General features: G+C 41.3%; 1 protein-coding gene across 1 annotated transcript; it reads right to left on the bottom strand.

Moving 5' to 3' along the window:
- Nucleotides 1-446: 446 nt before the first annotated feature.
- On the bottom strand, nucleotides 447-13,942 carry nhlrc2 (NHL repeat containing 2). The gene is made up of 12 exons (XM_029133735.3): nucleotides 13,748-13,942; nucleotides 11,940-12,092; nucleotides 9,989-10,038; nucleotides 9,261-9,666; nucleotides 8,657-8,778; nucleotides 8,430-8,559; nucleotides 6,686-6,779; nucleotides 6,258-6,489; nucleotides 4,446-4,568; nucleotides 4,055-4,264; nucleotides 3,682-3,895; nucleotides 447-1,952 (listed from the first exon to the last, which is right to left on the bottom strand). Exons 1-12 carry the CDS (start codon nucleotides 13,908-13,910, stop codon nucleotides 1,690-1,692), a joined length of 2,160 nt encoding a protein of 719 aa, XP_028989568.1. The 5' UTR covers nucleotides 13,911-13,942; the 3' UTR covers nucleotides 447-1,689.
- Between the last annotated feature and the right edge of the window lie 222 nt (nucleotides 13,943-14,164).

Raw genomic sequence — 14,164 nt, 5'->3', positions numbered from 1 at the left:
CAAATGTGACGGAAAGAGGGCCAGAGTTGCAAAACAATATCAGGAGCTCAATGCCCACCAGCAGCCTCATCATGCGTTATTACATGCGCCCGAGGGAGACAAAGGTTGAGAAGACACGCTTGCAAAATATTTGCAGTTCATTTGAGATAAATAACTTGAGGGAATAAAACATTTATCCCATTACAGAAATATATTATTATTGCTTTTGATAGATTCACATAATTCACTAAGAAATGCTCCTTGTTGTAGGCACTTAAGCAGAACAATTACAAAAACCAATAACACCCCATAAGACATGATGACAAGAACCCATAAGTCTGAAAACCAACAAGGGGAAATTCATATTAACCACATTCACCATCATTATATGACAGAACACAACATATTCATGCTTTACATCATCAGATCATCTCCTTCACTCCTCCTTTGGAGGGGAGGTGAGGCGCGTAACAGTGTGATAGAGCCCTTTTAATTAAGACCTTGCATTGATACAGCGAGCGGAGAAAGCAGCAGTGACGCGGTGGCATTAATTCTCCCTTTCAACACAGGCACTTCATTATATAAATGTGTTATAATCAAACGTGTAATCAGTCGTAGGGAGAGCAGACACACACAGCGAAGCTTCAGGGTAAAAAATATCAACCTGTGAACTCTGGATGTAATGCAGGACTAAAGCAGACTTGCTGACCACATGTACATGTGCTTGAATGAATCTCAATGCATTAATAATACTTTCTTGCATAGAAACCTGCTGATAAAGTTTTAGTTCCTTTCTTGTGATATTAAAGTTGTCTCTCCCTACAATCCCAAAGAAGTCCTCTGAGGATTTCTTAATATATTCTTTTAAAAACCGTCTGTAACTCTGATATTAGCATTCAAAACCAATACTTGTGCCCGCAACAGCAGAACAGAACTTTTTTCTCCGACTGAATCACAAATCAGCTCCAGTCAACATTGTTTTGTTTTTTTTGCTGCGATGTAATTACTCATGGGAACAAAAGAAAAATGTTCCATTAATTTTAAAGAGAAATTGATTCGAACGCAAACACGCGGCTTCCACAAAATTTTCAAAAGCAGAAACTTTTTTCAATAATTGCATCTGTGGAATTCACGTCTATCTGGTTTGTTAGATGATGAAACAACTCGCAGACCATTTTTTTAGGTTTAAAAGTATTTAAAATTGTCCCCATCAATATTAAGTGACAGGAAGTCAGACCTTTCCTGACTTCATCATCATCACCACCTGCCAATTAAATTACCAGATTTGTCTCGCACACAGTAATTTTCAATGCATTTAGTTCTGCCTTGTTTTTCCTGATAATTAAAAAGCTAAACATCATCTAGAAAATAATTAGCATCCACATAAATGTGCTACTTTACAGATTTAGGCTGTATTTGCATTTGCTGTTCATCTATTAGATGTTGTATTTTTTTGGATCCCTCTCAGCCGTCAAATACCGTCTAGAACTCCACATGCATTATGTTTACAGAGAGGGCTTCGGAGTAGTCTGAAAGGAAATTCCCCTGAAAAACAGCTTTGAATTAAATGCATTTTTGTCAAAAGGTGACAGCTCTGTCAGGAACAATCTACAGATCCTTCCTCCGGAATGACGAGCGGAACTGGAGATGGAGTCAGATGAGATTGGAGGTTCCACTGATGTCTCGGCGACATGTGACGCGTGAGCGGCTTTAGAAGTTGTGAGTCAACGGCACGGTGATCTCTTTCTCACCAGGAGCGGCACTTATTTGGAGAGGCTGAGTAAAGGATGCGGCTTTCATCGTACAGGCGTTACCTGATTCCATACAGTAGTACACCCACACAGCCAGACTGAGGCTGGGATTGTTGTTCAAGTCCTTCAGAACAGCGGGAAGCTTGGTGGAGATGGAGAGGGGCTTCGACAGATCCAAAATGTCACCCGTAATTACCCCACTGCCGAGTAGCCACTCGTTACCTGGGAAAAATAAATATATTATTTTGTAATACTGATGCAATCGGGCCAACGAATCAGAAGATGAATGCAAGTGTTTTTGTACGGGGATCACTTTGTTTGTAGGACACTTACAAAGTTGCATATTCCAAGCGTGTAGATGTATGTAAATGTCCGTCTAGCATTTAAATTTATCGCTAAAGACGCGAGGTGCTCCCTTTGCGCAGCCCTGCTAAAAGCACTTCTCAAAAATATTAGCCACATAACCCCCGTGAATCAGACGAAGTGAGGACGAGGTAATTTCCGAAACATGGGAGATATTTTTAGAAACAAAAGCACATCTAAAGAGACGTGACCACTGAAAGATAAATGAAAGTCAAACAGAAAAGGCTGGTGCCTCAACTGTGAGAAAGTGTTATGCCAGAGAACCCATCAAATCTACGCTGTCTGTGATTAATGAGACCAATGCCTAACATGAGGTCCCAGGGAAGCCATTTGTAAAAAGCCACTAAAAAACAATTTAGATCTGGCTTGGGCTTCTGAGTTGATCCATTAAAATTCCTGCCTCTGCTCTGATGTGATCAGCATAAGTCTAGACCGGGTATAATCGGACAGCGGGGGATCACGTAACATACCCCGGCAGCTAATTATGTGAACCAAGGCATGTTGTCTTATCGAAATGCTCTAAAAATAGCTGGCTGATACCACTGAGTGCATGCTGGGTCCCTCTGAAAGATGGAAACACTTCTGTTTCAAACCTAATGAACCGCATCAGCTGTCCCCACAGCCGTATCTCAGATCACTTCACACTCGATCCTTGGGTCAGACTACTTTAGATTACACAGTAGCAACACCGCAGCCAGGCTCTGACTTGGACGCAAAGAGTTAAATCATACAAAGGTATTCACGGTATGAACGATCTGCTGGTTTGAAGGACTACCTGACGATGCCTAAACCATAAACGCCAGCGTGGGTCGGCGGAGTGAGAGGAAGATGAGATGAGGGAGAGTAAATGACAGGGGTTAAGCATCCTTCACTTCCATGAATTTCTGACATGAATCATGGATCATGTACCAAAATAAAGCCCAGTTACAGTCCCATTGAGAACAGGGTCAAATGCAGACAGCAAGGTGGGCCGCAACTCTAACTGCACCCATGAAAAGGTAAAAATAACTGTAAGATATGTAAATATGATTTAATCATGTCTATTCACAAACGCAGCCAATTCCTGATGATACATTTGTCTTTTATGACCAAGCTTCCAGACTGTCCACGTGCATAAAACCCTCCAATTCTCCTCCATAAATCTTCACCAGCGCATAACTGTCAAACTCTGCTTCCTTTCCACGGTTAAAAATGTGCTAAACGCCTGTACCCATCAGTGACTGTCCACCCACAGCGGGTCCCCCCCTTCACATAAAGCAGTGTGCGCAGGGCTGTGACAGCGGTGACTGACGGAACACAAAGAGCTTGTGTTTTTTGCAAAGGTTAGGTCACGGAGCAAATATGTAAAGACTGACTTAGTATGTCAGTCTGCTTTAGCCTAAGCTGCAAACGTCGCTTGTCTAGCTGAACAGCACGTAACAGAGCATTAGCTCATTCTGTTGTGTCAGCGACTTAATATAGAAATCCACAACAAGTCTGCTGCTATATTAGACAGTAGACCTGAGAAAGTTGCCTTGTCTCTCTTTCAAGAAGGTTCCTGAATAAAACATTTTCATTAGCACTTCAACACGACTGAACTTTGTCTTACCCTCAGCCCTAAGAGCCCAGGAGCTGGGGGCCTCTTCAGTGAGCTTGGCTCCTTCTGGAAGCAACAGGGTGAGCGACAAGATGAGGGTCTGGCCTGCAGACACTGCCACCGGTGGCATTTCTTTCCTGGCCGCCGATTTGGGCAAAGTAGGGACTTTGTCGGGAACTGAAACCTTTTCAGGGCCTGAGTCTGTGCAGTACATGAAAATGGGGAACTGGGAAGGACACAGATGAGGGATTTCGATTAAAGGGGAGGAAGCTACTTACACCACGTCCTAGTAAGTGTGTGCTAGTACAAAAGCTTTTAGAATAGTTTAGTGACATTTAGTTTACACGGGCAAATCGTTTTTCATATACACACACAAGTTTCTCACCGGTGAGACAGTCTCAGAGGCCAAGTCCAGCACTTTGACCTGGTGATTGTTGGTATCAGCCACGTAAAGGAGCTTCCCACCGCCGCCGACACAGACTCCCCCAGGTTCATTAAAGCAGGATGTGTTAAAGTCTGGGCCCAGAGTGTTTCCTGCCGCTCCTGTCCCCGCTAATGTGCTGCACTGCTTTGTCTTAGGATTCACCACCTTGATCTGAACACAATCACACAGGCTTTTAAAAACAGTCCGACATAAAATGCATGTTTACAATTTGTTATTAGAGCAAAACGAGAGGGTTTTGTGTGGGTGCTTAAACAGCCCTTGAAATGAGAAACGCTTCGAGTGTGATCACACAGCAGCTCTGAACCACAGCCTTGTGACATTTAGCAGTTACCTTATGGTTATAGGAGTCAGCCACATAGAGCAGGCTTTGTTCAGGAGCCCAGGCAACGCCGAGAGGATGCTGCAGCTTGGCGTCCACCGCTTTCCCGTCCACATCCCCAAAAGCAAAGAGGTTCTTTAAAAGGGAGGAATCACATCAGATCAAAATATGAAACTGCACAAATGCACACTCGTGACCCCCGAAGTTTAATCTCAGCAAATCAGATTTATGAACTGCCTCTAACTACATTTAAAACATTTTTAGAAAGAGACCAAAAAGTGTTTTGATCCAGGATAAAAAGGACCTTGTTTAAACTATCAACTCTAAACAGTAAAAGTTCAGTTTCTATCAGAAGGAATATTCGAAGTAAAAAGTTAAGTTACCAACACTGGTTTCCTTATCTCAGGGATTCCTCAGATCTATGGTGTGCTTGAGTCCAGTAAAATCAAGAATAAATGGCATCAAAATAAAAGGTACTTTTTCTAGATTTGTGCTACAGATCAACATGATCCCTAATAGATAATTACTTTGAGAGAAAATCAATATGCAATTTGTGGGAAATTTTGTAAAAGCACATTCAATTTTGCAGCATCCGGGTCAATAAGGTCTCATGGCTTTCAGGAAATATCTGTTACTGCACCAGTAGCTGGTACAAATGCCGACAGATTTTTACGCTCAGGTGTTCACTTAAGTGCAAGAGCCTGTTCTCTTCTTCTGATTGCAAAGGAGCCATTAGGCGCAATACAAAATCCTTCTGCAGCATCAAGAAGTGCTCACAATGAGGGTGAAGAATGGGGCAAATGCATGTGGCAGAGGTATAGTAGATTGCCTGGAAAAAGATATTTCCAGGTTCAGACTTTTTACACTTTCAGCTTTTAGGTCATTTACTAGTAAATGAATTACATTCACTGCTGATATAGTAGCTAAATCAGATGTTTCACACACAGACTGCTTCTAAGGCTCTAACCATCGTTATGTTACATTGTTTCAGCTAAATGTCCAGTAGACCATAGAGTATGTTAATGGTTTTTGCTGGCTTGCTGCCATTATGAATAAACTGTATATGACTCTCCAGTTAATTACTCGCCATTCTCATGAGTGGCTACAAGCTTTAAAGCTCTTGGGTTTTTCCAAAAATACATCAGTGTCGCAGCAAAGACGAGCACAGCAGAGCAGCTGCGAGGACATGGTTGTTCAGCATAAATGCTGGTTCTCGTGCTTCTGCAGCAGATAAGACGGCCTGTTTGTTTGTTCATGGGTCTGTTCAATCAATATTTTCTATGTATAGAAAATGGCTTCTGTGAATGGCTAAGCTCGTCCAAGGCTTTGCGCTTCCTATGGCTTTAAAACGTGGTAGATTAATGTGCAGGTTGTGCGCTGTGCACGTTTGCTGTTGATGGATGGTGGCAGAGTCAGGTACAGGACATATTATCATTGAAAGTAGGGTACGAGAGGTCACTCAGTTCTTGCAGGCCTGCTGTGGCAAAGGACGTTTAATTTCCTTCCATTTTCAACCTGCTGTTTACTGTTGTTCTATAAATAGACCTTAAAACAGGCAACATATGAAATGAATTGTGCCAACATCGCCTTGAAATTCTACATGAAATCAACCATATTAAGGAAATCCATTTAAGCCACTCGGGATTCACTTAGTGGTTGTCTTCTGTGACTCTAAACCACACAATCACCCCAACTAGGAAAGAAAAAGCTAAACGGTATTTCATAGAAGAAAGAAAAGTGTAAAACAAAGTCCTGAAATAAATCATCCTTCCATTTACATCATCCACTATCTAGTCTTCCATCCATCAGTTGTTGTGCACGCACCAGTGGGTCTCTCTCCCCCCCGACCAGCAGCTTGACGGCTCCATCCTTCAGCGCCAGAGAGCGGATGGTGCTGCTTTCACTGTCGGCCACATACAGGCAGTTCCAGGGCTCCTCTGGGGCCAGAGCCAGGCCTGAAGGTTGGGCGAAGCTGGCCTTGTGGGGGTAGGCGTTGTTTCGGTTTTCCTCATTGCCGGTGCCTGCCCATCGCAAGCACACGCCTGCCTTGGATTCACTGTTAGATAATAGAAGGTAATGACAGCTCATTGCAATTCCTCCTCCATTCCTGTCTGTGGTCAATGCTGACATGTTATCACATTAAAGTAAATTCATGTGAGGTTCATCCAGCTCTTGACTCCTTGTATTATTGTTGTTGTTTTAAACAGTTTCTCTTGCCAAGTGGTCATGGTGGTCATGTAGCAGTCTCTCACCTTCCTTTGGGCAGTTTCCCATCTGCTAGGAACAAAGCCCAGACCTGGTGAGTTCCTGCCATGGCAATCCACAGCACGTTATCTCCAACACCGCCTGCATGAGCAAACGAAACCCACAAAAAGAGGCCGAGTTAAAAAGCAGCTCTGCTCCTGACTGTTACCAAAGGTAAAACACCTCTGGGGTTTTTGGGAAGGTTACATGGTGTGCTAAAATAAATTACCACACGAGGAAAACCCCTTTTAATATTTGATTGAATTGATTAAATGGTGAAAGCTTATTTTAGCAGAAACCTGTCTGACACAGGCCATGTGCCACTTCAGGTGCAGTCAGCAGGGACAATGCTGTCATCATGATGGATATACAGTATCACACACACAGTATCTCAGTTGTATTTTTCATGCAACACTGAACTGGGCCCTTCTTGATCACATCCGGTGGACTGTCAGGGGGATTTGACAACTGCCGACACCTGACACACGGCATCAGTGTCACTGTAGAACTTCATAGTTCAAAAGGTTTAGGATCCTCTTGACTTGGTGAAATCATTTATTCATATATCTACGGTCAAATCATGAATATGCAATTAGTGTTCCGATGTACTCTGAATGAACAAGGTTGGTCGAGTTGAAGGTCTGAGACCACAACCCCAGAGCATGTGGTAATGTTTCAGAGCAGCCGGATGTGTCAGCCATCGAAACCTGACCAAAATCAGTGTGCAAGACTCCATTTGGAGTGTTCATAACCTTTACGGAACCAATGCTTTCAACCTCTGTTTGCAAAGTACGGTAGACAATATAACAATGGAATTATAACTTATAAATATAACCTTTCAGCATCTCAGACATAGACATGAAGAACCACTTAGATGCTTTGTAGACAAGGTTAACCAGATGACACAATAGCTCAGATGAAAAGTTTTATACGTCCTTCATATCTTTAAATACTATATTATTTCATGTTAAATAAATAACTAGAGAGGCTCTTTTGTTGTGTGGAATAGGAATAATTTAAAATGTGTTGTTTTTTTCAACCAGAGCAATAAAGCAGCTAAAGCTTTATATAGCACATTTTAATAGCACCATTTGCATGCACCATGTGTGTTTGGGATCATGAGGGATCTGCCATTTTGGCATCTCGGTGAATGATTCTTTGCTGAGTGATTTACAGTCTGCACAGCCTGACAGTGTCTCAGGTCAAGAAGAACGATTAGATGTAAAAGGTCTGAGAGTTTTTAAAAGTTTAAAAAGCTTTCTGCTTTGACAAATAAATGCTGTGAGCAGAATATATTAAAAAGAGGATTATGACTGAAGACACGCTGAATGCTCAAGGTAGAAATAATAAAAGCAACGCATTAAGAATTGAGTTTGAAGTGGAGTTGACTTTTTGAGAACATGAAAGATTGTCAGCTGGTCTAGATTAGTTGCAAGTGATCACGACTTCCACTTTGAGCAGTTTTAAAGGTTTAAATTATCATGAAAAGTTACAAAGTAATAATATGGTTTATGTTCAGTGTGATTTAAATAAAATATGTGAATTATCCAAGTTTAAAGTGCACATTCCAACTGCACTACTCTCTAACTATACCAATGATTTTCTTGAAATTTGTTATCCTAATTCACAACCCACTTTCCCTTCAGTCAGTAGTGAGATGTGATCATTTTCACCTGAATCTGCTTCAGCCACCAATGGCAATGTTATCTGAGCATCACAAAAACACCTGGGATCTGAACCACTAAAACCCACCAGCAGTGCCAAGAGTCACATCCCAGGGAGAGCTGATAGGCTGCTCAGGACCCATGGCTCCACCTTCCTTGTCTGTGCCTTGAGCACCTACTCCAGCTAGAGTGCTGACTCTCCCCTCTAACAGGTCAACCTAGCGAACGGACACACAGATACACTGAAATCAGATCAACAGATCAATACAAAAGATTTTAGGGGAAAAAAGTTAAGGAACAATACAAGGCAAATACCTTTCTGATCAGGTGGTTGTCAGTGTCGGCTACATATATTGTGTTGCCCTTAATAGCCACACCCTGAGGGGAGTTAAAAGAAGCTACAGACACGTCACCATCTTGTCTCCCGCTCTCAGGACCTGTGACAGAACATTATTGTTAGTGAGCCTTAGGTGTTTTCTTGTCTTCTAAGCGTGTTAATGAATTGGTCATGATCTATTTAGCAAATGTTTCTTACATTTTAACATGTTTAAGCACATAGAACAGTTACCATTATGGCTTCAGAGGAAATAATTCAACTAATATAAATCAGAAGTCGCTGCTCATTTTGTCCGCTCTGGCCAGTGCCAGCTCCCAGCATGTTCTAGTCCCTGCTGTTGCCAACACTCAGACAACCATGTGGCTCCTCTGAGGTTTGGTGGGACATATGAAAAATCTAAAAATACCATCATGCTTAAATAACCTTTTCCAAAACATTTTTATAAGAACGTAATAACAGTTTTTGTTTATAGAAATCCGAACTTTATCTGATACAATGACACATATCATTTTGTTTTCATGGATGCATGAGAATTTAATGCCAACTGTTTTACACTGTACATCTCCTTCCCTGTATTCTTACCTCCTACAACATGTAGCAGCTGTCCACTAGAGGACACCACCAGAACCCGGTGATGCCCAGTGTCCGCTATGGCCAGTGTTTGGTTGCTACTGTCTATAGCCACCTTTCCAGGAAAAGACAGGACACTGGGTGGCAAAGAGTCTCTGTAAAGCTTGATTCCCACTGTGTGGGTCTTCAGCAGGCCCTGCTCTCTGTAGTAATGCAGGGCGCAGTCAGTAAAAAGCATCAGCCTGTCACGGTGGCCTTCACCCACCAGAGAGAAGAGCAGGTTGCCACGAGGTCCCAGCAGGACCAGTGTAGGCCAGCATGACACCTCCAGCTCATGCCAAAGGTGTGCCTCACTGTCATTCACCACCGGGTGACAGATATCGTAGCGGAGGACGGCGCTGCGAACATTGTCAAGAATCTATAAAGGAAACATGTGAACAAATAAAAATAAAAGAGACAGACAGCATTGGGAGGACTGTCTAAAGGTACTGCCATATATCTTTTGTTCAGACGCAATCATTCAGATAAAGTTCTTCAAGCTGTCTAAATCAGATCATGTTGTGATAGGAGTGTGACGCTACGGCTTTGATTTATTGCTTGAGGAAAAAGTGGTTCATTTTACAATAAACTGTTATTTATCATACTCAACTTCAGCAGCATTTAGATTTTTCAGTTCCGATAAAGCTCTTCTACGAGACAAGTCTCCTTGTCAAGTTCACATGATGCTGAAAACAACTTACTTTTTCATTGGGGAATTTGGCAGAGTGTACGCCAACAACGACCAATCCATCTAGGACAGAGATTAAACAGATCGCATTACTATAATTACCTATTGTATATAAGTATTAAATAAATGTACTAAAAAATAAAATAGGCATTTGCTTAGCTTTCACGCAGTTTTATATTCTTTCCTAAAAATGGACTGAAAGGGTTTGGGTGTAAATTCCAAGGCCAACAATGTTTTAATGTTATGCAACTAGATGGCATGAATATGCAAATATATATGTTTTAAACAGACCCTTTTGTGGTTCTAAAAGCTGTAAGTGGTCTTACACAGCAGACATTTTGATAGGTCTCCTTCCTGTTTCCCAATCACCGTAGGACTATGTGTTCACATACTCTAAGTCACTCTGATTTGAAAGCTTGATAATGCTGCATAAAAATGTCAAAGCTTTGTTGTCATTCTAACAGTACTTTATATATGACAGCTTGTAGCTTGATAACTGATGCAAAGAGTTACAGTATAATCTTGTAGTCTTCATTTTTAATTTGTTATATTATATGTATATATTTTATACTGAATAAATGAATGTTGTGAACATACTGTGCAGAATGAAAAGAGTCAATAAATTAAATTTTCATATCCAGTTGCATCATTGATTAAAAAGGAGCCAAAAACTAGAAAGGAAAAGAAATCATCAGACAAATTTAAATGAACAATTAGTAATTGTTTAGTTAAATTTCAGAAAACATGTGATAAATATAATAATGTGCTCAGAAAACCACTGATTAAGATGACAAAAATGCCAACCAACAAAATGACTGGACAAAAACAAAAAACCCTTAAGGTCTACCCTTCAGTAGATTTCGTAACCTCCTCGTCTCTGCCAAACAGTACAGTACGGGCACAGATTGTAGTGACGGTGGGTGGGTGGGTGTTTGGTGGGAGTTACTGGATTGGGTGGCTCCCACACCTCACTGACCAGAGCAGCAAACAGAATGTACCCACATCAGTGCCAAAGATAAGACCAGTACTACTATGTGCCGTGGTACTGCTGTGTGTGTGTGTGTGTGTGTGTGTGTGTGTGTGTGTGTGTGTGTGTGTGTGTGTGTGTGTGTGTGTGTGTGTGGCCTGGCTCATAACTATATTTCAAGCTGCATGAGTTTCCTCAGATGGTCCCTTGAAGGACCAGCAGGATGCCAGCGTCAGTCGGATGCGATTATGCTTTGCATGGAGTGGCTCACTGACACTGGAGCTTGGAAATATTTTTAGTTACTGTCTCTTCACATCTGAGATAAGGGCCTTCGTGCTCTTCCAACTGAAGAGGTGAGAAATAGAGTAGATGTACTACAGTTTCTCTGCCCCAGTGAACTTCTACATGTTCACCATGACGCAACATAACACTGGACTCCCATTTAGGCCTGCTAGGCTCCTGCCTCCAGCAAAGCCGACTGTAATTTGACCTGAGAGATACAACAGAAAATATGCTGTAAATGTAAAGTTATATTCACTTTTCAAAACATTTAGCAGTTGGAGAAATCCACTCAGACCAAAATGTATACACATTTCCAATTTGTCTCCTTCATCTTTTTTTCTAGGGCACGTGGATCTAAGCTCATCACAGCTGTACTTCTGTAATCAGCCTACATAGGTTTCGCTGTGGTCTGATAAGCACTGCACTGGAGCCAATACTTTCTTGTGTACATGAGCGGCACACAACTGCTCACAGGTAAACTGATTCTGCTATCTGTGTGTGTGTGTGTGTGTGTGTGTGTGTGTGTGTGTGTGTGTGTGTGTGTGTGTGTGTTAAATGCGTCATAACTCAATTTCAATCTGCCATCGTCTGTCAGAGATAAAAGCAAAGCCACTGACATGTGGGGCTTGTTTGAGACTCACAATGGTCAGGCAAAAAAAGAATCTAATAACACAGGATAAATTAAACCCAGTGTAATAAGTAATTAAGCCCATACCTTTAACAGAGTGTTCCTTCTCCAGTTGGTGCAGGTCAGGCAGGATGTGTATGCAGTTGATGCAGCAGTAAGTGAAGAAGTCCAGCACCACCACTTTGCCAGACAGCTCCTTGTTCAAAGACAGAGGCCCCTCTGTGTTCAGCCATTCAAAGCCTGGAGCAAATCACAGAGTGGAAAATGATGCTGTCATCTTATTAATTATGTTTAGTCACAGTGCAAGGAAATGCTTTGCAGCACCCATCACTGTCCTAGCAGGGTAATGGTTGCAGTCACAAAATACCTAACAGGCATGTTCGTCTCAGCAGTCATGTCACATCCAAAAAAGATGGATCAAAGCAAACACTACTGAACATTAAATAGAAAATGAGTCTCGGTTTTCTTCTCCTTACGCACACTGTATATACAGCAAGCTGACAAACAAACCTTGCATGTTTCACCTTGTTTAATGTCCTGTTCTCTTCTGCTTGAAGTCTAAACACATTGTGTATTGTGGCTATAAATACTTTACTGTATATTGAGAGAAAAGATAGCCCATCAATACTTCAGAAAAATGAAGGACAGTTAATATGAATAATCCAGACGTGCTGCACAGGATGCATTTCTTGGAATTACTTAATGCTACTTTGCTTACTTCATCTCTTTTCCAACAGGACAATGACCCCATACACACATCTAGGTTATGTAAGAGGTATGCTATGGAGTGCTGCATCAGATGACCTGTTCTCCACAACTACTCAATCTAAATCCAATTGAGATAGTATGGCATGAGGACTGGTCTGAATTAAATGTATCAAAACAATTACTCAAACGTTTTATCCCACTTAAACCCCAGGTTATCCTGCCTTATGATGACCTACTATAGATCTCCATCTACTGGTGTGACAAGATATAACATCGCAGTTGCATGTCAGTTGTTACTTAAACCCTTTGCCAATAAGGTTGAAAATAATATGCTACTTCAGTAGACACACAACCATTCATTGGGAGAACAGCTTAGCACAAGGTCTCAGTAAAAGACAAAGACATCACCAGCATTTTCTGTGAAGTTGTGACAGCATATAGATTTTAAGCTTCCTTGATTACACCATAACCATAAAAAAATCACGTTGTCACTGTGGCTAAGAATGTCGACAGAGGAAGGAAATACGCTTATTTAAAATAACAGCTGGGTGCAGAGAAGTTGTGAAGCCTGTAACCTTTATGTTTTACATGGTTTCAGTTTGTCACAACAACATCTGAATGTGTTTCAGACTGCAAACAGGTTCTTGTTGTGCTCCACTTTCACGGAGTGGAGATGCTGATAAGCCATTATTTTAAATATGGTGTAGCCATGAAGTCTGTGGTGACTTAAGGCTATGAAGAAATGCTATCGAGTAACATGAGAACATGTAGTGGGCCATTTTAAGGATACCAACACATGAAGTGTGTCATAAAGTCACATCAACACTGTGGACACTGGCCACAAGCACGTCATGCTTGTCCTCATGCCGTTATCATATCATATTGGTTTACCATTGTGTATTTTTGTAATAAAGACTATAAATAAATAAATATACAACATGGAGAAACGTCATAAGATAACAGAACAAATACCCCAGCAACTGGCAGCCCAGTTGGACGAACTGCATTTACATGTATTCACATGTAAACATAAGACACTTCTATATCTAGCTAACTGTGCCGTTCGCGTATTTGTAATGCATTGCTTTGTTGAAGCATGTTACGAGACGTAGCGTTAATTAAGTAAACAGAGTTTGTATGGGAGGAAGTACAATGCTAAGCGAGCTAACGCCGTAATAGGCTTGTACCTGTCTGAAAATCGGGTATTTTCAAGTCCTCTCGCTCGTCTAGGGTCTTCAAATACTGTAACACAAGAGTTTCTTTTTCGCCTTGGCTCTCGGCTTCGTCTAAGGCGATATCCAGTGGACTTTGGATAGGAAATAAAGCGGAGAGGCTACAGTGAGACGCCATGTTTCCAACAACAACCGGAAAATCTAGGTAAACATATAAAGATTTATGCCGCACTTTCGGCACATGTTTAACAAAATACGTTATTTAGTAATAAAGCAAATGTTTAAACATTATATGTAATCTCAAAATACATAATAAAGATTAAAGGTCTACTGATTTTATTACTTGAACGATAGCGCAAATAGTTTATAGTTCGATGTTGCAGCAATAATGGAACGTGCCCTTTGCTAAAATAAGGTGATTTTACTACAATC

This window comes from Betta splendens, chromosome 19 (assembly GCF_900634795.4).
Source record: "Betta splendens chromosome 19, fBetSpl5.4, whole genome shotgun sequence".
NCBI lineage: Eukaryota > Metazoa > Chordata > Actinopteri > Anabantiformes > Osphronemidae > Betta > Betta splendens.
The sequence above is the reverse complement of the archived record's forward strand: the minus strand, read 5'-3'. Positions and strand labels throughout refer to the sequence as shown.

Coding starts and splice junctions, on each gene's coding strand:
- nhlrc2 (XM_029133735.3), bottom strand. CDS start 13,910: ATGGCGTCTCACTGTAGCCTCTCCGCTTTATTTCCTATCCAAAGTCCA. Junction 9,667..9,988: donor CCAAATTCCCCAATGAAAAA/GTAAGTTGTTTT, acceptor TTTCCTTTATAG/ATTCTTGACAATGTTCGCAG. Junction 4,265..4,445: donor CTGACTCCTATAACCATAAG/GTAACTGCTAAA, acceptor GATTGTGTTCAG/ATCAAGGTGGTGAATCCTAA.